The 26,423-nt window shown below is 37.9% G+C and overlaps 1 protein-coding gene across 1 annotated transcript; it reads left to right on the top strand.

Moving 5' to 3' along the window:
* RNF125 (ring finger protein 125) lies at positions 1 to 25,179 on the top strand. The gene is made up of 6 exons (XM_081149084.1): positions 1 to 419; positions 11,410 to 11,563; positions 14,854 to 14,948; positions 17,273 to 17,363; positions 18,834 to 18,941; positions 21,386 to 25,179. The coding sequence occupies exons 1-6, from the start codon at positions 256 to 258 to the stop codon at positions 21,470 to 21,472; spliced, it is 699 nt and encodes a 232-aa protein (XP_081005210.1). The 5' UTR covers positions 1 to 255; the 3' UTR covers positions 21,473 to 25,179.
* Positions 25,180 to 26,423: the final 1,244 nt, after the last annotated feature.

Below are 26,423 nucleotides of genomic sequence, written 5' to 3'. Positions count from 1 at the left end.
AGACTTCGCAGCGCGCACCGCGCGGCTGCCGCCCCCGCCTCCGCGCCTCCAGCCCCGCAGCGGGCGGACCGCGGCTTGAGCCTCGCGGGCGCGCACCTCGCCGGCTCCAGCCCGGGGTTGGGCGCCGCGGGCTGCGTGCGCTGGGAGGCGGCGATCGCAGCTGGGCCGGGACTTCCTTCCTCCACCGCAGGACGACAAAACAACCCGGCGGGAGGCACTGAGCTCTTGGCAGCTGTCTGCGTGAGAGGCGCAGCCATGGGCTCCGTGCTGAGCAGCGATAGCGGCAAATCCTCGCCCGCCTCGGCCGCCCCGCGGGCCCTGGAGCGCAGGCGGGACCCCGAGGTGCCCGTCACGTCCTTCGACTGCTCCGTGTGCCTCGAGGTGTTGCACCAGCCCGTGAGGACCCGCTGTGGCCACGTGTGAGTGCCAGGGGAGCGCCGTTTGCTCGCCCACCCCCGAGGGAGCGGAGGGCTTGGGGAGGGAGGGGGCGTTCAGAAGGCAGCGGGGCGTACTAGGGACCCGTCGAGTGCGGGCCACAGGACAAAAATGCCCAGTCGTAAGGTGGCACAGGATCTTAGGAGGAAACAAGCGGGCCCTACAGTCCACCTAGAACTGCTTCCTCCCGCAGCCCAGGTGCGGAGCCCTAGGGATGGGGATCCCCGTGCGGAACCCGCAGACTGCCCGCGTTCGCCGGCCGGTTGGGGAGGGCGATCTTGGCAGAGCCAGCCTCGCCTTGGCACAGGCAGCGGGCGCCCGCAGAGCACAGTTACCGGCTGCGCCCGGTCGTGCGGCGGGGCGTCCCTCCCCCAGCCCTGGGGTCGGTTTTGTTTTTCTGGCCGTGCGCACGTGTCCCCGGGCGCCCGCCGAGGCTCCGCTCTGGAGCAAACCCGGACCTGTGTACATTGTTCTCCCCCCAGCCCCGCCTCCCTGTCCTAAAACTGACACACACCCCCCTCCGAGATCCTCCAGTGAAACCGGAACGTCCCAGGGACTGACTGTGGTCGTTCGAGCGCAGCAGCCTGGCCGGGTGGGGTCTGGGCTTGAGTGTTAGCACCAAGCCGGGGGACGTAGCGGCTTAAAACCCAGGAGACGGGGACTACCTGCCTCACGCCCTGCCACGGCCAGCGAGAGCAAGTCTGCAGATGAAAATAACTTCAAAATAACACGCTATGTCGTTAAAGCTCGCTGTTGGCGCACAGCCGTGGTGGTTTCTAAGACGAGTTTAAAAACAAAAATCTCTGTATAAAATTGGCACGTTGTTAATATGTGATGGAGCGACTAATAGCGGGAGTTGTGAATTTGTGTTTGTTTTCTTAGAAGCTTTCTTTTCCTGGGTGCATGGGGGTGCGACTGGGTGTGGGCGTGGGGATTGCACAGAGTGAGGGCGGAAGCCCACTTAATGTCTTCTTTGGGTCGCCCACTAACTAGAGTTTGGTGAAGCCCCAAGGCAATACCGCAGAGGCTGGTAAGTGCTTTTGGCTTTCCCGTAAAACAAAACAAAACAAAAAGTACCATATTCTAAATGTAAGTGCACAAAATATTTTCAAAAGAATTTGGGTGGTCCTTGACACCTGTAGCCTACCACATGAGAAGTGGTTTTCACGACCAAAAAGCCCATCAGTGAGCCATGGGGACAAAAATCTTTAACCCACACGATGTTGAAATAAGGAGTGTCCTGGGCATTACTCCGTGGCTGTATTCAGGGCCTGTTGTTTCAGCTTTGTACTTTAAATTCAAGCTAATGCACCTTCTGTCTGATTACTGATGTTGTTTCCCAGCTGTCCAGATGTAGCTCATTGACTTACCATCCCAAAGCCAGTATAGAAACCAAGATGATGTTGTGTAACAGTATAAAATACATTGATTTGTTCAGGGCAGTAACCGCCTCGTTTAAGCTTAGCATTAAAATTTACAGTTGTGCCAAAGGTTCACAGTGGTTATCAAGTCTTGAAGATTTCTTTTGTAGAACTGCAATGAGCAGCTTTGCTCTTGGATACTAGAGATTGTTATCAGATTGGAGATTGTTTTCCCTGGTTTAGATTTTGAATGCTGTAACTTAGTGTTTGCAGTGCTTTTGCTTCTGTTAAAGGATAATATAAATTTGCAAAATGTTAAGTCTTGCTTAATCTTTTTCTTTGTTAGAGTGAATAGGAAACCAGCAACTGGAAAAATAGTCATAAAGTATAACAAGGGCTGGACGAATGGCCTTTCCTCACTTTACTGTTCTTTGTTTTGACAAATCTATGTCCATTGTTCTGGCTGTGGGCAGAATTTCCATATTCCTCCTTTTGGCAAATTTACTTGGGCCCCTTCCACTTTATAAATGTTAATTAGAGTCCCTTCTGCACTGGAGATGGTGAGTGCTGTTAATACCATTTGTACTTCCTAAGCCAATTACTCTGTTCCATTGAACTTAAATTGGAAAATGAAGAAATGCAAATGAAATCTCACTGTATTATCCCATATTAAAGCTAACTTCCAAACTTGTTGAGCTAGGCCATTTATGCTAATTTACATTTATAAAACCAATTTCAAGTGAAGCAAGTATAATGATGGAAACAATACCTTGATTGAATATATGTATAGCACATTATAAATTGTATTGTGATGCAGTAGAAAAGTGGGTGATGACTAACACATTGTTTAATCTCTTTGAATATGTTTCATTTGTAAAATAGGGTGAATCATGGAATTTTATGAGTATTTAAAATGTACAAGTAGCCCATAGTAAAGGCTCAAAACATAGTTTGTATTTCCTTCAGTCATTCCACTAAGCAAAAACCCAAGGAATATTATTTCTTATCTCTGTACTTCTGGGGGGGGAAAACCACTGGGCCACAAAAAATGGACTTTAAGAAGTTCCATTTTAAAGTTTTGTCACTTCAAAATGACCTTATTTATATCACTGTATCAGTAGTAAAAATACATTTGTGGGGGTGGGGGGCAGCTTCTTTATCTTTGTCTTCTGTTATCATCTGAGCTGGGGAAAGAGGAAGTAGATAAATTAAGCTGTTTAAATTAACTTAAAGGGAATCTGATTTACATTTAAAAGAAATATTCAAAGACTTTTGTTGTCCAGTTGGATATGGTAGATACTGGGAGGGAAAGAAGTCTAAGACAACTTCCAACAGGTGACCAGAGATAGAAGGAGTAGAGTTTAGCTCAGGAGGAAGTCAGCAAACTCAAACTTGGGCCTATTGAAAGTACAGTAGTCCCAAAGGGAGATATCCAAGTGGAAGTAATCCAGAGGCACTGGGAGAGTGGATATAGAGAAAGAGATCAGAACTGGAGGCAGGGGAGTTATCGTAAAAAGGGCTAAGAGGTTGAGAACAGAGCTAACAGAGCTAAGTACTTACTGGGAAATACTGTAAGGTACTAAGAGCCACATCTCCATTGAACTGATTGGATTAAATTGCTTTATGTCACAGAATTTGTCTACATATATATTTTTTAATGAAATGGTTGAGGATAGTTCTGAAGTGCTCCTAGGTAAGTGGATTAAAATGTCCCATTTGTGGTCAAGTATAAGCAATACAGTCTACATCAAATTAGTGATTCTCTAAGTAGAGTCCGAGAATCAAATGATGAGTATTAAACTGACCCAGAAATATACATCAGTGCTTTCATTCATAGATGCTGGTAGTAGAATTGAGGTGGTGGGAGTTTGTGGAAGTTCCCCTATGATTAGCATTGACATAATATTTGGCCTGTTATTTGACTTTAGATGAAACTTTGCAGTTTAAATATGAACCATCCAGGCTCCTGATGCTAAAAACAAATGTATATAGGATGCCTCCTCGCAAGGTACTTGGATAAGTGTCACTTAAAATGGAATGGAGTCTTTTGTACCATCAAGGTTCAAAAACTCTTGAGAGCCATTGCTCTAATATATGAATGCTGCTTTCCATGTTGCCATTCCTTTATAGGTTTGGCACTTAGTAGGTATTAGATACTAGTTGAGTTAATGAATGACTCTAAAACAAAATGCAGTTTAGATACGTTGGTGAATACCCCTCAAGTGGGGACAACCGCTCCATAGTGCCAGCCAACTGATGGTATGTAGTTTGAGTAATAGATATGAGTCCCATGATAGATTTTGAACTCTGTGCCTTTTATAGGGTTACTCCTCTGTGCTTGTATTACTGAGAATTTCAGAAAGATGTAATTAAGCTGGCCTAAAATTTGCCTCTTCTGGGGGTTGGACTGCTCTGTTTACTTAGCAACATTAGTGTTGTCATAGGCAAATTAAATATTAGCGATCTATTAAATTATATATTCTCTAACAAACAACCTAAATACTGTAGCAGATTGAGTTTTATGTCCAGATTCTTGATAGAACCTTGGTCCTTGGACCAGCAGCATTGCAGTTATCTCGGGCCCCAGCTCACATCTAATAAATCAGAATCTGCATTTTAACGAGATGCCCGGGTGATTTGTATAGACTTTAAAGTTTGAGAAGCACAGCCTTAGATAAACCTTTTTAATTGACAGTAAGATACAGTAAGTTGAGGACAGTGTTTGGAGGAGTATAGAGAAGCACCCTTCTAAGATGTCAGGTTAAAGGAAATAAAGTTTGCCCTAGGGGTTAACTTTAAAATCAACACACAATGGAGTGTAGAGATGCGCAGTCATTTTTTGAATGATTCCCAGGGTGGACTTTGAGTATAACCTAATTGAATTCTCAAGCACATTGAAGGAAGTCTTGAGGGGCGGTGCCTGGCTGGAGGGCCTGTGCTCTAAGAATAGCTACACTTGGACCTGTCCAGGCCGATCTACCATTGGTGAAGAAGGAGTGGTGCGTGTGTCTGTGTGTCTTTATTGCCCTGTATTGGAATATTTTAGCCTGATACTCTTACCGTCACTCTGAATAACAGTAGCAACTCCCTTTATTCTGTTCACATTTTCAACCTCACCAAGCCAGCTCAGGATTTTCATCAGCTTCATACTGGCATACCCACAGTGAGGCAACCTAGTGTTGAGAACAAAAATAAAGTTTTAGACCAGCAACATGTTGCCAGTGGCTTCTTCCAGAACTGAATTTGGGGACCACCTCTGGGTAATTTATTTTGCCTGTCTAGCCCAGGCTCCATGGAGTCCTTAATGCGTCTCTTTCCTCTTTAAATCTACTATACTTAGGGTTCATTTTGCCTTTTAAGATTTGGTACATGATTTTACCCAGTGGCCTCAGCAACTTTTTCCCTGTTTCCCTCCAGTACTTTGCTGACCTCGTCGCCAATCACTTAATTCAGGGAATCAGAAGGGTTAATAAAGTAACCAATGGGAATGGGGTAATTAAGTTTCCAGCTGGTTTCAGAGTCCTAGGGTCATTATCTAGTTCCTAATTGATTTCTTCAGGAGCAGTTAACAGGGGTGAGCTGCAGAGTGGTATCAATGCTTGTGGAGGGTGAGTACACCACAGGACGGGGCACCAACACATATGGCCATTTGGGAATTGAGTCCAGGGTTGCAGGAGGTTGGTTAGCTTTTCAAGAGAAGCCAGAAATTTGGGTTTGTGTGTGAAATCTGATTTTGAAATAATGGCAACTGATTCAGAATTTTCGAAAACATTGAACTGGTCTTAAAAACATGCAATTGATTGGAAAGAAACTTGACTTGGGGTGATGAACAAACATGCAATACAATATACAGGTGATGTATTATAGAATTGTACATCTGAGCTCTGGCTGGGTAGCTCAGTTGGTTAGAGTGTTGTCCCAATACACCAAGGTTTGATCCCTGGTCAGGGCACATACAAGAATCAACCAATAAATGCATAAATAAGTGAAACAACAAATAGATATTTCTCTTTCTCTCTCTCTTTCTCCTTTCCTCTCTCTAAAATCAGTCAATAAAATTTTTTTAAAAAGAATTACACACCTAAAAGCTATATAATTGTATTAACCAATGCCACCCTAATAAATTCAATAAATAAATAAAAATACAAATTTTTTTGAAAATGTGCAATTGACTTCCATCTCAGCTTCTATCTTTCACCTAAGTCTTCCTCATTCTGATCATGTCTTTTATAATTCATCATTCTGTACCACATTATGGAGTGGGGGAGGGGACAAATAGGAATCCCTTATCTTCTTAGGTTTGTGTGCATTTCTATCCCTTGGGTTCTTCCAGAAAGACACAAGGCTCTTATTTATTAATGGGAACATTAGGCCCTGCCCAGAAAATTCCGTTTTGGGCAATTTCTCATAAATGATTTAGTTATTTCAACTTACTGAACATCTACTATGTACCTGGAGCTGTGTAAGAGCGTCACCTACAAGATTCTGAATATTTCTGTGCTCTATGTATTTCTGTGATCTTTTCCACGCAGTGTTGTTGTCTGGGAATTTTTTGTTTTGTTGTATTGTTTTTTAGCTTTATTGAAGTGATACCATACAATTCGCACAATGTGTACAGGTTGATGAATGTTGGTAGTTGTATACAATCCTATAACTATCATTACAAACAAGAACTAACAGTTTCATTACCCTAAAAAGTTCCCTCAAGCCCGGTTGGTGTGGCCCAGCGGCTGAGTATCGACCTGTGATCCGTGAGATGGAGGTTTGATTCCTGGTCAGAGCACATGCCGGGGCTGAGGGCTCCATCCCCAGCAGGGGGCGTGCAGGAGGCAGCTGGTCAATGACTCTCTCTCATCATTGAAATTTTTCTCTCTCCCTCTCCCTTCCTCTCTCTGAAATCAATAAAATACATTTAAAAAAAAAAAAGTTCCCTCCAATTTTTTGCAGTCAATCCCCTCCCCCAACCCCTCATCTGCTTTCTGTCACCGATTTGAAACCATTCTATAAGTAGTCTTTTGTGTTCAACTTCTTTCATTTAGCATAATGGGGCATATATTTGTCATTTGGTATGTTGTAAGTCCTTTTTCCTCTCCTTCCAAAATAAACCCTAAGTCTGTCTTCCCCCTTGCACTGTCTAGTGCTCCCTTGCTGGTCTAAGCCACCTTCCTGTTTTACACTGGCTATTACAATTGACTTAAAACTGGGCGCCTCACTGTGGCTCATGTACCTCTGTAATCCATTCTTGACACAGGAACCAGTGATCTATATAATGTAGATCAAGTCATGTCACCCTGTTACTTAAAACCCTGCAGTGCCTTCCCATCACTCTTAGCTATGGCTTTATGGCTTGTCTCCTACCTCCTTACTCTCCCACACATCCCCGATTACTTGACTCTCAGTACCTCGGCAAGGTGGTCCCTATCTTTTGTACCTTTTCTTTGCAGCTTGGAAAAACGGTCCCAGATCTTCCCAAGCCTGGTGTCTTCAAATATCATCTCAGGGACCACCCATCTAACTGCTCCCTCTGCCCCACCCACTCTATTTTTATTGTCACCTATTTTATTCCTCTTTGTTTACCTGCCTATTTCCTCTCCCCATTCTAGAACTCTGAGAGTGGGACTTTAGGCACTGCCACAGTTTCACCTCTGGCATCTCAAACACTGCCTGGCAATAGTAAGCTGTCACTAAAAATTTTAACAGTGAATATATGCTTATATGGTTGGGCGTAGAGAGATTTGTGCAGATTTATGCATTCTCTCATGAAGTCTTCCCTGTAACCATGGAATAACTGTTACCAAAAGCCACACAAGTTTATTTTTTAAAAGTTTTGACTCTTCAGCCTTTTATTATATTTCAAATTGTTCAGTGCACTTTAAGGTTATTTAAATAACCATAAATGCAATGTAACCTTTTCCTCACACTGAATTTGGATGCCCTTAAAAATATTTTTTAGAATGTTTTTCTTTTCAAAGCACGTTCTATTAGAAATTTCAGGTCTCTCATTCTTCAAACATTTCCCTTCCCAATTTTCCAATTAAATTTTTCTCAGGAGTAAAGAAAATATAAGTCATGGTGAGGTGGTTCATTTTCCCTAACATTTTATTATGAAAAATTTCAAACATATAGCTAAGTTGAAAGAATTGTACAGTGAACACTTACATATCCAATACCTAGATTCTATAATTATTAATTTTGCTATATTTGCTTTTATCTTTCACTTTATCACATACCTATCCATCCATCAACCATCTTATTTTTTGATGCATTTCCTAGTAGGTTACAAATATCAGCATACTCTGATTCCTTCTCATATTAGTAGGCATAATGTTAACCAGAGTTCAATATTTGGTTATGGTCTGTTTTTCCTTAAGGTAAATTATACCTATAGTAAAATTCGTATTTCCTAGGTATAACATTTGCTGAGTTTTGACAGATACTGAGTCTAAACCCCTATCAAGAGAGAGAGTATTTTCCAGAGACAGTTTCCTCATGGCCCTTCCCAGCCAGTCCCTGTTCGTGTATGCCCCACAGGCAACCATTGTTGTGATTTTTTTCTATAATAGGTCAGTTTTACCTATTCAAGGACTTCATATAAGTGGAATTATACAGGATGTACTCTGTTGTGTTTGGGTTATTTTACTCAATATGTCTTTGAGAGGCAGCTACATTGTTGCTTGTGTCTGTACTTTGTTCTTTTTTATTGCTGTGTAGTATTCCATTGTAGGAATATGCTATGGTTTGTTTATTTACGTTCTTGTTGATGGACATCTGGGTTATTTCTAGTTTGGGGCTATCATGAAAACACTCCTTATGAATATTCTTGTACAAATTGGATGTATTTTTTATTTCTTTTTAGTGAATACACAGGCTTGTTATTGCAGGGCCAAGGGGTGCCTGTATGGTGTTGTTTTTTTTTAAAGAATTGTGTATTGTGCAGGTATGGTTCAAACTTAAAATTTGACAATGAAAATGCCCTCTTTCTAGTTGATATCACTTCTTTCCAGTTTCCTATTTCTGTAACAGGTAGGTAAATGTTCTTTGTTTCTTTATCATAGATGTTTTTATACATCTACAAACCTAAAAGTAGCTTATACTATATACACACCTCTACACTTTGCTTTCTAAGAGATTTTAGTTTTGAGTCATCTTGTCTATAGGCCTTGTTTATGTTGCCTAAACCTGAATAGCCCTGAATGGATTCTCATTAGACAATTCATGAAATGTTTGATCACTTGTAAACTTTTTATGCTAACGTATTGGGGTAGGGATGTTAAATTTTCCAGCTCTCATTACTTGAATTTAATAATTATACCTTTAAGGAGAATTATTTAAACCTCAGATCTTTTGAATTTATCAGGTCTGTAATCTTGTTTCTGCACCCCAGAAAGTAAGACTTGAGCTGCAGTAGCATCCAGTTCCTTTCCAGAGTAACATTTTTAAAAGTTGTGGTTTTTATGTACTCATATCTATAAATTCAATCTGTTCCAAAACACCTTGGTCTTGATGTGTTTTCTCCATTTAATAATCACTTTTATTAAAATGAGTACAGCTAATTGACTACCAGATTTGCAACTAATATCTCACATAGTGCAGTAACATTAATGCAATGCTTATTTGAGTTTCATGGCACACGTAACATCACTGTACAGATATAGGGGGGTTATAGTGAGGGACTTGATTAAAATAATGTTTCAAGTGTGCTACTTGTCATGATTACCTACTAGGCATTTCCATTGTTGTAGTTATTAATTGTAGTTACAAAAACGTGAAAAATGTTTACAAAATGACAGCAGAAATGTACTGTATGTAAAGCCCACAGGTTTATATAGGTGCATCAATGATAAAACTTTGCTGCTTCTGCTTATCACTGGGAGGAATGAAAGTGTCTTTAAAAAGACAACCTTTGAGCCTCTCCTGAAACTATCTGAGGAGAAAAGTACGGACTGTCTTCTGGCCGTGTGACCCTTGCAACTTGTTACATCTCCCTGAACCTCAGTTTACCATCAGTCAAGTGAGGATAAAGCAGAGCAACATTTTAGGATTACTGTGAGGGCTAAATGAGATCATGTACATCAGTGCCCACCACAGGGCTTGGCACCAATGTTAGTCTTCTGCTTGTATTGGCATAAAATTCAAATAAGTTGTGAGAAAAGGGGGAAGACTTTTGGTTGACCAAAAAAAAAAAAATTATCATCTGTTTGTTCCTAAATTGTGTAAACAAAGAAGTCATGTCAGAACCTTAGGTGTTGTATTAGAAATGTTAATTATGAATTGAGCATTTGGAGCCTTTGTAATAAATACCGTTCAAAGGCTACATTTTGAGAACCAATTCTTAGGGACTCAAAGAAATGCAAGGGCGAATTGTGCAAGTTACCAAACAATAATAGCAAAAACACCTAGGAAAAAAAGTGTAGAAACCTAGGCAGATCTGAGGTTTTAAGTAGAGTTGTTGCTGAATCAGTCCTTATGGCCCTCTATTTAGTATTCGTCTTCCAGAGACTTCACTTAGTCTGGCCTACTTTGGGTGCTCTCAGCCATCAGAAGGGAGTGCTGGGCACCTTGATTGAGGTCCCACCAGATTGCATCTAAGAGATATACCTCCTGCAGAACAAAATCAGGATGCTGTTGCAAGAAAAAGGGGAAATGGATACGGGCAGGCATAAACATCAAGCAAATGCCTTAAGCGCTATGCCCACGTCCGCATCCTTTGTGTGCTGATAAGAATTTTTTAAATAGCAAATGCAGAAGAGAGTAATTTTAAGAATCAGTAATGGCTGGTATAATTAGGTATTCAGTTTTTGAAATTTCATTGAACTGTGTACCAACAATGTATGAACTTTTCAGAATGTATAGTATATTTAAATTTTTAAAAGCTTAATAACTTTTCCCATTAATACTCTCACATAGATATTGCATGCTGAGGACTTTAAGAGCTATCAGATCATGCTAATGTGTATAACCTACCTAAATGCTCATTTTTACTTCGTGCGCACTTAGCCTTCAACAACCCCCCTAAATAGGTCAAGATGTTCTGTGAATTCAGTTGATTGTGTTAAGATTTTATTACGATCATATTTAGGTAAACCAGAGAATGTATTTTGTGACTTGAAGGACATTCTCAATAGTGGTTGGATTAGATAATTTTCCAAATCTGGGAATGGCTTTAAAATGATTTTATAAAGGTTTCTAAGGTAACTGACATATTTACCTCCTCAACTTGCTATTTTCTTATCTAACACCCAAAATTCTACAGAGCAAACACCTGTTTTCCCAAAAAAATTTAGGTAAAGTAGGATTAAAGAAAGAATACAGTAGAAATCCTTTGGGTTATCGTTTTAACTCCATTTATAGGACTACTACTTCACCATTTTGTTTGTGTTCTTTTGTTTAAATGTGTGCAATTCATATGGTGAGGACATGTGACCCCGGAGAAGTCTTCCTAGGGGAAGGTAAGAGACGGACCAGTGCAGGGTGCAAATGGACCTTCAGTTTGGTATTACAGCTCATAGTGTACAAGGTGTCATTAAAATACAGTTTACCCAAATGAACCCATAGTGGTGGCTTTGTTACACCTTTCAAGGGAAGTGATGTATCCTTGGTTTGTTTCGGGTAGATTCTGCCGTTCCTGTATTGCTACCAGTCTAAAGAACAATAAGTGGACCTGTCCTTACTGCCGGGCATATCTTCCCTCAGAAGGAGTTCCAGCAACAGATGTAGCAAAAAGAATGAAATCAGAGTACCAGAACTGTACCGAGTGTGACACCCTGGTAAGTGACCCTGCCTCTGCTCTTGGTCACCAGCTTACACCACTGAGAAAATTGTTATGCAGTTAATCATCTCGCCTATGTCTTTGACCTCACCCTACCCTGACTTCCTAAAGTTTATTGTCTCAGCCTTTCTCCTATTTCATACATGAGAGCTGCAGGAAAATGGTCACCTGACTCCTACCATCACCTAATTTTTCAAACAAATGCTTTCATTGACTACCTCCACTTATTTCCCCTCTTCCCATGACTCCCATGACCCCCTATTTTGTGGCCTCCATTCCTGCTACTCTGTCGCAGCCCACCAGTGAATAGCTTTGTTATCAAATCCAGTGAAATAACTGCACCTATGTTTTTGACTTTGCAGTATTTATCTCTTGTGATCACTTCCTCCTTGCAGCTCTCTTCCTTCGATACTATGCTAGCATGATTAGATCTTGTGACGTCTTGGAGGCCATGCAAAAGATTCAATCTAGATTTTATCTCAAATGCAACAGTGAGTCCTAGAAAAAGTGTAAGCATTTGATCTTACTCTAGCGTGTTCATAGACAGTGGTTTGGAGGGGCCAAAAGCAGTATTGGTGAAGCCAATTAGTTGGCTATCAGGATGGATCAGGTAAGGAAGCTGGTTTGGGGTGATAGTGTTAGGTATGAAATAAGAGGTTTTTCCCAAGGTGCATTTAGGAGAGAGAATCAAAGGAAATTGGTAATTGACTGCATGTGGGGGTGGGTGAGAATGAAGTAAAAAATGACTGCAAGGTTTCTGAGATGAGTAGTTGAAGGTGTTAAAATGGGGATCAGGTTTGGAGAGGAATCCACAGTGTTTAATTTAATTTTTTAAAAAGAGATTTTATCAATTTTTAGAGGGAGAGGGAAAAGCAGAAACACCCAATTGGCTGCCTTCTGCATGCCCCCTACTGGGGATGGAGCCCACAACCCTGACATGTGCCCTCAGCCGGAATTAAACCCACAACTTTTCCGTGCACTGAATGACACCCAACCAACTGAGCCACACTGGTGAAGGCCACAGAGTTAAATTTTAGATATGTTAGAATTTGAACTGCTAAGTAGGAGATATTTAGATATAACAGTCTAGAGATCAAAAGAGAGATTATGTGCTGAATATCTAAATTTCTTTAGAGAATCTTTCTTTTTAACCTATTATAGCCTGTTATACTTTCTCTCAGCACTCTGTATCCCCTTTATAGCACTTATCACCACTTGTAATTATGCTTTTATGATTTTTAAATTTAATGTCAGTTATTCCCACCAGATTTAAGTTCCATGAAGGTAAGGACTGTGGCTGTTTTATTGGCAACTGTGTACCCAGCACTTTGCTTAATGCATTTTTGTTTTTTTTATGTATATTTATGTAAGACTCAGTAATCTATTCATGGCTGCCTGACTACAGACTATATGCATGGTTTTGGAGTCAGACATACTGGAATCCAACACTAATTCTCTCACTTATTCTTTGTGGTTCTGGGCAAGTTATTAATGTAAGTTTTTGTTCACCTCTGGAAAATAAGGAAAAAGATAGTGTTTGTGTCCCAAGATGGTTCTAAAGGTAAATGATAAAACATATATGGCTTTTGGCATGATCTGAAACATGAGAAATGCTCAAAATCAAAAGATTTTTATATTCATCATAATAGACTATTGCTTAGTTTTACTTTGATATTTTTGTCATATAAAATTTAACGTGCCCAAAATCAAACTTGGTATATTATTTCGTCATCCGGTTCTTTATCCCACCTTTGGTCAGAAACAAGAACATTCAATTATTCTGGGTGGATTTCCCCTTTTTTCAGTTCACAGCCCCCCTTTCTGATATTCACAAGTATTTTGCATTTTTTTGAGGCATTTCTTGTATGCATCTCTTCTGTTTTATGTTACTTGTCTTGCCAGGAATACTGCCATTCCTTCTATAGTCATTTTGGATTCTGCTTACTCTGAAGAGTCCAGGCTAGAGCTCCATTCCGTGAGGCCTGGCTTTTGTATTCCAGTCCCTAGTATCAAACAGTCTCTTCTCTACTCACTACATTCCCCCCCCCCCCATTAGATTGGAACCACCTTTAGAGCAAGCACAATGGCTTTTGTCTCTTCTGTCATCTCCTACAATGTCTTGCATAATTTTATCACTAGAGTAGCCACTGTATGAATTTATCAGTTCATTTGTCAGTATAGAGTCCCCAAATTGCCAGTTTATGTGAGGAATGCTTCACTTTGTTGACAAAGGAACACCAAGAGGAAGACAAACTTTTAACGCAAGTAGTAAAGAGATACGAGCACTAACAGGCAGAGTTGGGTGTTAAAGATTGTGTAACAGTCTGTTTCAAGACAGCTACCTAGATCAGTCCTAGTTTTTACATCTTTTAGATAGATATTTGTAAAGCAAGGGTTTGCTTTTATTTTTGGTCTTCTGTTAAGCAGTTATAACCATTTCCTTGACGTGGTAGATTGCCAGCTTTGAGGTTTAACTTGCGTAGCTTGGGCAGAGTGAAGCAGGATGGGTCGGCCACCCTCGCACAGCTGTAAAAGCTTCCTTTAACACAAGATGTTATCAGAGATCCTAATGAAGCAGTGAGTAGAATATGTGTTATTTAGCAACAGTTCCCTCATGGTTAGGATCTCTGAATGTATATCTGAAGGAACAAGGGCCCTTTATTTGGCCTTGATAAAAATGGACTGCAAGAGCTGGCTTTCATGTGTGCTCTTAATGGGGCCATTAAGTATACTGTGTATTGTGAATTCATGTGACACTACTAGATATATTAGAAAACCATGGTATTTATATCTTTCCTCGAGGCACAGGGTTTCTTTTTACTTACTATGGTCGTTTTAAAATCCATCCATTTATTTTTCTTATCTCTCTTTGTTTTCCTTTTTTTTTCCCCCTTTCTTTTTTTCCCCTTTCTCCCCCTTTCTTTTTCTCTCCCCTTTTTCTTTCCTACTTCCTTCTTTCCATCACCAATTTAGGTAATGGCATCCCAAAAAAGTAAATTTGAGTTAATATACTTCTTTCCACTGTAAAAAACAAATGCTTTCTAGAAGAACCAACTTCAAGAACTCAATATTTAGGTCTTCAAAGTTATTAGAGAAATTTAAAACTAGTGTTGTTCTTGATAATGCCTTAACTTCATTGTACTGTTTTCATGAATGCATCCTTTTAAAATCAGCTGACCCCACGCTATGACCTTATTTGAAATATTGAAAGTAATAAAGCTGGGTCACATAAGACTTCATTGAGCCGCTTTTCAACAGTGGGTTTATTTTGAATTTGCTTTTGTATAGGTTTGCCTCAGCGAAATGAGGGCACACATAAGAACTTGTCAGAAGTACATAGATAAATATGGACCACTACAAGAACTTGGGGAGACAACAGCAAGGTTTGTTTCAATAGAGTATAGTTTAGTGCTAAATTTGATATGTCTATAAAATGCTGAAATTCATACAAAATAATATGGAATGTAAACTGTAATTGAAAATTTTTTTTAAATGTTATGTTATAGAAAAGCAAAAAAAAAAAGAATTGAATAGGCTGGAAAATTTAACATTTTTATTGTGAAAGTATGCATGTAGGTATGTGTAGGCTCTTAACGATAAGATCTGTTATCGATAACCATTTGTTAATAGCAATAATTATGAAAGAATTTTGCCCTCTCTACTTTAAAAACTTTTCCTGGAGGGAACCAACCAAACACTGGAGAGATTAGGGAAACTTCCTTAGACAAATTTGTATTTAGGAGGATCCAAAAATAGAATGCAGAACCGTTCATTTCTGCTAGGCACTGTTTTCTGACTAATAGAGTCCTGAAGTAGATCATGATTAAGAGGTTATTCATCTTTACTTTTCCATCACCACTTCTCAGTTCCCCGTTTCATTCCCTCTAATATTGCTGGTTTCTCCTTGGGAACTAGGAAGTCACATTTCCGTGTATATTCTGACAAGGAAGCACAAGCATCCTGAATTCTATACCTTTTGGGACTGAAAGATGTGTGGAGGTTGCTAATAGGTGTAATGGAGGATATTGATCTCTAACTTTTTTTTTCCTTTAAAAAAAGAAATCTGGGTCATTATTATCTCTGATAGCCAGAATAATTACAAAGTTTGGAGTCTCCCTCTACTAAAGAAATAAAGAAGTGGTGACTTTGAAGCCATTAAATCTGCTCATAAACACAGTTATTCAATAGTGATATTCAGTAGGAGTGTAGTTTCTTTCTGTCTCCTGAAGGAAGATGTTAGTTCTGCTTATTTTAAGAAAATATACTTAAAATATAGCTTATACTTTTTAACCTGGAAGTCTAAATGATCATCCTTTTGTTTTACTAGAGATTGCTTTGCAAAGATACTTGTCTTATAGGATTAGTTTTATGCCATGACATTATAAATTTTAAATGAGTATTTTAGCCCTAAGCAGAGTACAGATTCTGTTAGATTGGCCCCAAGGACCAATAGGAAGGATAACAAATGGGTTGAGAAAGTATGTGTATTTGATTGCAAATTTAATAGGCTTTATGAAAAATTAAAAACATATGAAAGCTAATTTAAAGACTAATTTCTTGTGTTTGTTAGAGTTAAATAATAAAGAATTAAAATAACAGAAAGTGAGAAGGGTTGGTGAATAATCAACCTTAAAGGATACATGAATATTTGCATTTAAAATAGAAATCTTTGCTTTATAGAAGAACTTACTCCATGATTCAAATATTTAAATTTCTTATGCAGGGAGCTTGTCTAGAGTATAAGTCTTGGGGAGTAGGAAAGTGAGCAAAAAATTCCAAGTTTCCATATTGTCCCTAAGAATTTAAGGCAGCACTGTTCAGTAGAAATAGCATGCAGAAGACATAATATAATTTAAGATTTTTCTAGTAGCCAAGTGAAATCTATTTTTGATATATTTTATTTAACCCAAATGTAGCCAAAATATTATTTCAACATGTAACCAATATAAAAGTTATTGAGATAGTTTTCATTTTTTTAGATTAAGGCTTTGAAATTCAGTGTGTATTTTACACTTCAGCATATCTCGACTTGGACTAGCAATATTTCAAGTGCCCAGCAGACACATATGGCTAATGGCTACCATATTGGACAGCACAGATAAAAGGGACAAATACTCCTAGGTGTAAGGACTTAACAGGGTGGTTGTGGTCCATTTTTCGTTCTTCACTGGATACTAATTATGTGAGTTGACACTTGTAGTTTTACAGGGAGTGGCAAAAGTAGGTTTACAGTTTATGTGAATACACAGTTTATTCTTGTATTATTATTTATTAATTGTATTATTTTCCATACGAACAACTGTAAACCTACTTTTGCCCCACCCTGTATATACGCTGGTAGAGTTGGAGAACAAATAACACCCAAATCAAAATTAGGAAAGGAAGGACATAAAAGTGACAAGGTAACCCAGGGACAGGTGGGTGGACTGAGCCTCAGTTTCTCAGTTAATGGTACTCCAGGTGTTTCTGTCCCCTGTCCCCATAAGGATACACATTTACATCTCTTGGGAGAAAAAATTGAGGCACCAAGATGATTGTCAGGATAGGAAAAAATACCAAATCAAAACAGATGAGGACTGGAAACTAGATCTCCCTACATTCTATTTTTTACCTCTAGCTAAGTGACTACTGTCTAATTGCCAACAATTTTAGTAATATTCATATTTAGTAATATTCGTATTTAGTAATATTCGTATGCAATTTTCAGGTGTGTATGTCCATTTTGTCAGAAGGAATTGGATGAAGACAGCTTGCTGGATCATTGTATTACTCATCACAGATCAGAAAGGAGACCTGTGGTGAGGATTTTTGTTACTACATATTTTCTGCAATGTCTAAATTCAATATACATTAGAAAATTCATCTGATAATCTTCTATTTATAGATACATTATAAAGGATAATTTATGTTAAGGTTATGGTTAATTCTATGACATTAAAAATATATGAAAGTGGTTTTCTTGTTTGTTTGTTTTGTTTTTTAAATATATCTTTATTGACTTCAGAGAGAGGAAAGGAGAGGGAGAGAGAGAGCTAGAAACATCAATGATGAGAGAGTCACCGATGGAGCCCCCGACCCAGGCATGTACCGTGACCTGGAAACGAACCCTGATCGCCTGGATCCCAGGTCGACGCTCAACCGCTGAGCCACACCTGGCTGGGTGGAAAGGTTTTTTTGAAGAGCTATTAATGGCTATTCAATTAGGAAAATACATGTAAATACTAATAACTGATTCTGGTGTGTTATAATCTATATTGCTGGTGGTAATAAAAAAAATTTTAGAGCAATAGATATTATGAACCCTAAATGTTCATAGCTTTGGACTATGAATCTCCATTTCTGGTCATTTATCCTAAAAACATAATCCCCCCAAAAGATAAACACTAGATAATATCATTTGTAATAATAACATATCCACATACAAAAAAATACTTCAAGAGGTAAGCAACTAATTAAGTACATTACAATGCATCTACTAACTGTAATACTGTTTAATCAGTTGATAACTATGAAAATAATAGCTATACGATTATATACAAGAAATGCTTATAAGAATAATGCAATTTTATTTGTTTAATGTTGCTTTAATGTTTATGAAACTTTAAAACATCTACCTATGATCCAGGAGATCGAGGTTTGATTTCCAGCATGCAGGAGGCAGCCGATCAAGAAATCTCTCTCATTGATGTTTCTATCTCGCTCTCTCCCTCTCCCTTCCTCTTTCTGAAATCAATAAAAATTAATCTCTTAAAAAAAAAACACCATAATACTGAGGCATGGCCAACAGATTCAACAAGTTAAATTTCACTTTATTGAATGGTTATTTAACTTTTTAATTAAATTTATTAGGGGTGACATTGGTTAATAAGATTATATAGGTTTCGAGTATAGATTTCTCTGATACATGATCTGTATGTTGCATTGTGTGCCCACCACCCAAAGTCAGATCATCTTCTGTCACCATATATTTGGCTCCCTTGCCCCTTCCATACCCCCCACCCCCTTCCCTCTGGTAACTGCCATGCCGTTGTCTGTGTCTGTGAGTTTCAGTTGTATATCCCACATATGAGTGAAATCATATGGTACTTAGCTTTTTCTGACTGACTCATTTTGCTTAGCATAATATTCTCAAGGTCCATCCATGTTGTCCTAGATGGCAGTATTTCATCTTTTCTTATGGCTGAGGAGTAGGTTATTTAATGTTTTAATTCTGACGTTAATGACTATTTCAAATTCTTTCTTGAACTCTTGGTCTTGTATGTTTCCAGTTCTGCCCACTTTGCCGTTTAATACCTAATGAGAATCCAAACAGCTTCAATGGCAGTTTAATAAGACATTTGCAGGTCAATCACACTCTGCTCTATGAGGATTTCTTAGTAAGTACACTTTTTTACTTTTATATTGTCTTTATGCTGTCTGTGTTAAACTTACTTTTTTAATCCAACTGAATAAAATTATAGAGGAAAGAATGTACATAGCTGAAGTGTCAAGTAATAGCATTAAGTAAGAAATCATAAAAATACAGTGTTTTATAAATTTGGCTGTTAATATTAAAGTAGTTATCTGCCTTAGACGAAATTATTTTCGTTGTGATCTATATAATTAGCCATCGTATAAGGAGCCAGATTTCACCTTCAAATTATTTTAGTTTTTACTCTTTTCCTTCCCTATAAATTGTTATAATTTTTATGAACTTGAAAACTTATATAGCTGAAGTGAAATCACATCAGTAATGAAATGACTCAGCTTGTTCTGCATCCAGTTGTTTTTATAGTACATCAAATAGCTGTTAACAGGTATAACATTATCAGTATAGTAAAACACACAGGCATTATTTTTAATTTAAATTTTATAAAGCACACAACTCATTTATTGGACTTTTTTAAACTTCAAAAATGTATTATGAAAAATATTTAACGTACACAAAATAAACAGAATAGTATAAAGAGCCTTCATATTCTCATCACCTACCCATCAATAACTGCCAATTCATGGTCAATCCCATTATATTAAGACTTTTTTAAAAATGCAAGAAAAGTTAGGTATTGTATGAATAGTCCTAATACTTATGACTATTTCCTATGATCAGAAATGAGAAAAACAAGCAAAAAGTTAATATAGCCTTTGTGTCCTTTGGTCCGTGCGTTGCCATGTGAGGGTAATGTGTTGTCATGGGTCCCTTTCTGCCTATTATGCGGGGAAATCACTCACAGCCATGCTCTGAAATATAATATTTTATTAACTTTTATCTAAATACATGAAATGTTAATGGATAAATTTGAATTTGCACATTACATGACTTTTTCATGCTATTTCAAGATAGAATTTAATAATTGTTAAAGATTGTCATTTGAAAATTCTCTCCTTGATATCTGATCTGCACCCTATGATTGTCCCGGTTCAACACAAGGAATTTAGGTTCTGACCCGAGTTAAGTAACAGCTCTGTCACAACTCTGTGGCCTTGCTCAGACTATTAACCTTTGAGCACCTGTTTGTTGATTTGTTAAATGAAGGGAGTAAAAGCACCTACTCCCAAAAGCTTTTGAGAGGATTAAATGAGATAATGCATGTAGGTGATTTGCACTTTGTGGCCTGGATGTTAGGCAAGTTGGAGATGGGGAGAGAATAAGTGGGAATATAAGGACCACTTGAAAAACTGAACAAGCTACACCACAGAGGCTTCATAGTCTCTGCCCCATCTCTCAAATAATATCTTCTGGCCCCTAAATTACACAAGGCCTCAACAGAGCCTTGTTGTGGTCTACGTGTTCTCATTTTCCACAGCCCTTAGGGAGGGCTTCCTCATTGTTTTCTTTCTCTGCATAAGATGTTCTAAAAGCCAAGTTGATTCCATTACCTGTTCTAACTATTCACATTCAGCCCGTTCTTCTCAGGATCTTTCAAAGTATGAATCCAGGGCGGGTCAGAGTGAAGCCACTTTGATGAGAATACTTTCTACCCACTCAAAACCATGCTCTTAGATGTGGAAGTGAGGTTGAAACAGTGTTCTTTGTTTTGATTTTTTGTTTCCTCAGCTACCAAGTACTATGCTAGGCACTTATCTCATTTTATTCCTGTAACAACTACTGTCAAGGGAGTACTGTATTATTATCCTCACTTAGATATGAAATATCTGAAGCTCAAAGGTTAATAAATTGCCTAAGAAACAACCAGATCTTATGTTCTTCTACTCTTTATGGCTTTCCTTTAGATTTTATTTATTTGTCTTTATGGTTTTATGTTTCAGAATGAACTTTCAACAGATATTATGTTTTTTTGTTTTGTTTTGTTTTTTGAGGAACAGGAGATGGGTTGCAAAGGATAGAACTCTTAATAGTTTTTATTTTATTTACAGAATGTGCTGATTTAAAGTTTTGAATGCCATTTTGACTACAGGAAGGCAAAGAGTAAGAGAGTCTTGTTTTCAACAGTTTTCAGATAGGTATTCAGTAGTACTGCTGGGATTGGTGAATCCTATGGAAATGTCTTAAATTTACTCCATATTACATGTTATGTGGAACCTAGCTCTCTGACAGTATAAAAACTATTCATTAGATTAAAAACTTTAAATTCGAAATCAAGACTATTTTACTATCACAATAACTGGTTAATTCGTAGGCAGTAAAATGAAGTAGAAAATGCACTGGCCCCAAAGCCAAGTCCTAGGTTTTCTGACAGTTTTTTGTGGAAGTTTGCGTAGGTCACTGAACTCAGGGCTTCAGTTTCCTGCAAAAATGAGGCATTACAATGACCCTCTTCTTTCAGTTTGTGAAAATTGTCTCTGATTGTATGTTTCTAATTATTTTTCTTAATTGTAGGATTTTAATATAATTGAGGAAGCTCTTATCCGAAGGGTATTAGACCGGTCACTTCTGGAATACGTGAATCATTCGAGCACCACATAATGTTATTAAAAGGAAAAGGAAGGAGACCATACAGTTGCACCATTTGTTAAGATGCTGCTTGAACAGTTGGAGGGAAATTGTCAGTGTTTGGTGGGCAAAAATGTACAACACAGTTATGTGTTTGTCCATGTTTGTTGTTATATTGCATTTTAAAACTGCTTTCATTTTGATGGTTTGATGGAACGTAAAATCTCTTTTACATCCTGAATTTCTTAGATGCTCAACAACAAAAAATAGTCTCCATTAGCCATTAATACATGAAAGAGAACATAAGGCTGGGATTTGTGGTGAAGGATCTTTATTTGCAAATTGGATGACACTGTGTGTAATGCTACATGTTAATAAACACCATCATGGTTTGGCAAGATAACTAAACTTTGTTCTGTGTAAAAAGGTGGGACGTGAAACAAACTGTGGACATCAAAGGAAATATGAAATCTGTTTCAATGCTCGTGTTCTAATCACTAATAGAATAACATGAATAACCTTGTATGGTAGGAAAGGAAAATTTGGGGAGTCAATGAAGTCCATTTAACCAAATTGTATAACATAACAAAATTAATTTCATTTTAGGAATGTATCCTTAATTCTTTTACTTTTTATAACTGCACACATAAGAATTTAATATTATATTTTTCAAATATTTGTAGCTTATTATTTAGAAATATTTCTATAATGTAGGCAATTTCTTAAGAACCATCAGTTGATATTTACAGTAGAAGTGTTCATGTCCCTAATTTTTAGTGGAAAACCCAAAGGGCTTTAATGTTATTTTTATTTTACCCTTTAGAAAAATTACAAAAGATAAATACTGAAAACCAAACAGAAATGTATAGTTCATTACATTATTATAGGGAAACACTCTTTTAGAACTCTGCCAGCCACCCTAGATGTCCTGTGTGTCTTGTCACGGTTCACAACCCTCCTCCTCAACACCACAAAAGTAACCACTACATTGATTTCCATAGTAATCACTTCCTTGCATTTCTTTAGTATTTTATTACCCAAGTCTATATCTCTACACACTGTTCTTTTATCTTACCCATTTAAAATTGTTATAAAATATATCTTGTACATCCCTTTTTAATGTACATGCTCCTCCTTCTTTCTTAAAATTTACATGGTCTTGAAGAACCTGGTCTTATGACTTACAGAGTTGCCCACAATCTGTATTTTACTGATTGCAGGCTTATGGCGCAATGCAGCATGTTCCTCTGTCCTCTGGACATTGACACATGGATCCAGAGGTTTGAGCGACTTTTGGCAAGACTATAGGGTGATGTGTTCTTTCATCAGAGGGCACATACTGTCTGGCCCTGTCTTTTTGTGACATCAGCTAAAATTGATACTCAGTGCCTAGATGTATTGATTTATTGTGGGTTGGGGGATATTCTAATTCTCATTTGTTTTTTGTTTATTACTTGGGACATTTTTGTACAGAGATGTTTTCTCACATCTATAATTTGGCTCACCAGTGGCAATGCTCGTGTAGAAAAGGGAAAACAAATATTTGTATTCTTCCTTTTATTTACCAGTTTTCAAGATGATAAACTTGTTTCCTATCATCCTCTAGTGATCACTTTTTAAAGTGTTATGAACTAACTCATGGATGATTTCATTTAATCCATTTTAAATATTACCTTATTAAACTCAAATTGTCCCATCTTCGGCTACTGGGTGCCTCATCAAGTTGTCCGGGTCCTTTCAACACTAGCAATCTTTAAGTTTCCTTGCTGTCTCATATGACAAAATATTCCAGGCTCAACTTGTGTGTTTCCTGCCCCAGACCTGCCATCAGCCATTTCACTGAGAAGCCTGCTCATTTTCAGTGAAAAATGGTATTTCAAAACTATAACTGGGGCTGTTATACTCATTGCAACTAGATTTGCCATTGTTTCTGAGGGAGAACTAGGAAATATCTGTCGTTTAAAGATAAAACACTTCATGAGTTTGATACTTCCAAATCAAATTGAGTACTACAGGGTTTTACCTGATCCTTTTTATTTCAACTGTATCTCCATTTTTCTGTACTGAGAATCCTGGTTTCCCAAGACAGGCTACGATAGAATTAGAATATCCCACAGATACTCATTTCCTTTATCTACCTTACACATGCAACAGTCTCAGAATAATAGTACTGATACAGCCACCACCAATATTTAATGAAAACAATTAAACATTTTTTTAATTTTCTCTCCCCATTTCCCCCCTATTTCTTAAAGTACTAGATGAACATTTTCAGAACATTTTGGTATGGTATAACATACTATACTCTCTCCCTCCCTCCCCCATTTACTCTTAGTTCTTTAAGTAACTATGTTCAGTGCTTGCCACCAGTCCTTATATGGTAGCTCTGTTTTTCCATATCTGGCTCTTTAAAGATGAATCCAGGACACAGAATAATGTTTCCATCTTGAAAGCAAGCAAGGAAAACTAGTTAAAATGTTATTTGGCTGCACTTTTATATTTTAATCCTTTATAAACTTTTTGGTCTCTTATACATAAATGTTGTAATCATGGTGTCCAAAATATCTATAATAAACTATCCATTACTTCTTAAAAGTCTTGCTTACGATTCTGCCATCCACTACAAGAGAATTAGAACAACGTAAAGCCGATGAAGTTTAGAAGACTATTTCCTTCTCTTTAGATATTGACTTCACAGCTGTGAACAAGTATCAACAGATTTTTGGTTTCACAGCCTCTCTTCCAATTTGGTTGGATCATCCAATAAAGCAAAACCTGTTGGACAAGTGCAAAAGGAGAGGAATTTTTCAGAGGTAATCATCAGACTGAAAATCTAGTCCCTGAAAAATAGAATATATTTCTGAGCATTAGTACTAAGTATCCAGAAAACAAATCTTTGTTAATTTAGAGCAATACAAAAGGCATCTTTAAATCTGTAAAACTTGAAAAAATTTCAAAACTTTATATACCATATTTTAAGTAAAGCTTTAAGTCACCACTGTTGACCTCAATGCAGCAATGCTGCATCCTGTCCCTGGGTTCCTCTTAGGATAATTTTGCCACCTCCAGGAAAAATTAGGTGCTGGCCGCCTGAATTATTTTGCCTTTTGAATTATTTTGAGTTCTAAAATGGTCAAGTGCAAATATTCATTCTTTCACTGTGCCTTTAACTTTTTGTAAAAAAACAACTTATAATTCATTGTTTAAAAAAATGAAAATCAATATTTGAAGCTGTTGACTACTAACAAAAAATTTCACTTTGTTTATAGCAATCTCAAGATGCAACTTTTCAAGGCCTTGTAAGGGAAATCTGACTCACATGTTAATCTTCAAAGGCTAAATTCTAACCCTACACAAACCTATGGAGATTTTTCCTTTCATGTATTCTTTCTCTCAAGTTTTTAAAACGTAGGTTGGAAGTTGGACTGTGCATCTGTGAATCTATGGTATAGATAGTTCCAGGCCAGATCTGGCTTTAATGGCATTGCTCCATTACTTTTACTGGGTGCTAAGTGTCTTTCATTTTGAAGTGAGCTTACTCCAGTTGAATGTTTATTATATAATTTGTACCTTTAGGCATTGAAGTTATTTTAAAAAGTCATTAAGAGATTCATTCTTTTCTTATGCAACTGCAAAAAAAACACACACCCTATAATAAAAATTTAAAATGTACAGTTCTTTTTGTTCTTCTGTAAATATGTATTGTGAGAAATAAAGGATGGCAGGACCATTGCTTTCATTAAAATATTTGTTGTGTCTGTTCTTAAAAATTGATCTCTATAATTTTTTACACAAACCTAATAAGCTTTTAAAATTGTCACTCAGCAAGATCTATCACAAAAATATACCTTTATGTAGGCCTCTCGTGATGTTTAGCAATGTCTAGAGACGTTTTTTATAGTCATAACTGGAGTTGCTATTGGCCAGGGATGTGGGTGGGGGCCAGGGACACTCTTCAACATTCTAAAATGCACATGACAGCCCCCTCACAACAAAGAATTACCCACCCCCAAATGTCAACAGTGCTAGGATTCAGGATTTAGTAACCCTGATTTAGGCCACAGTAATGCTGGTCACCATGGAGTTATTGGTTCTGCTTCCAAGGGGCTTCATTGAAATTTAAAAGGTAAAATGTAGACGAACTCTGTATCTTACTCTCTGCTAAATATGTACTAAGTTTTAGGTGGCTGAAACTGTCATGCATACCTCAATTTAGTATACACTCAACCATATGAAAGCGTTTTAGATTTTTCACAAGAGGTACAGGCCAGAACACCAGTGTTATTGACAGGAACTATGATGAGTGACATCCTGAAAGATAGAGGGAACCCAGGATGAATTGGGAAGACTTAACTGTTGTCATCTAGGCTATCTTATTGAAGTAAATAAGGCAAAATATTACAGAGGGACACCTATATCTGAGATCCTTGAGGCTAAGAAATATTTAAGCTTTTATCTTATTGGAAAATCATCTGGTATTTTAATCCTGCAGGTTCAGAGAAAACCACACATGGGTGTTAAGGCTAATCATTGCATCAAAGTAGCCATATAAGAGGCTCAGTGGAGGTGAACCACACAGAGAGATTGGTCAAGATAGATTAGGTCATGCTGCAGTTATAAACAACCCTCAAATCACAGCACTTAACTAAGGTACACTGTGGGTCCTGGCTATTCCCCAGGCAGCTATTTCTCTAACCTCAGAATTACAGATTACTTTGATCTCATGGCATTTGTATGTCACCGTGTGCTTCCCCAAACACCCCTTAACACAACAGGTTGGAGAAGTGGTTGGTTACACAGGTAACACAGGCCCTATCTCCAAATACCAAGGGACACAAACATTCAGTCCATAATAGCATGTTTGTTGAACAGAAAAATGAATATGACAAATGGATCAGACTACTCATGACAGCTCCTCTGCACATTCTTTTCTCACTAGCAAAGTCTATATGAAGAGCAAAATTATAATAAAGAGAGCAGCACT

This window comes from Miniopterus schreibersii, assembly GCF_964146895.1.
Source record: "Miniopterus schreibersii genome assembly, chromosome: 10".
In the NCBI taxonomy this organism is placed as follows: Eukaryota; Metazoa; Chordata; class Mammalia; order Chiroptera; family Miniopteridae; genus Miniopterus; species Miniopterus schreibersii.
This window is presented reverse-complemented; position numbering and strand designations above follow the sequence as displayed.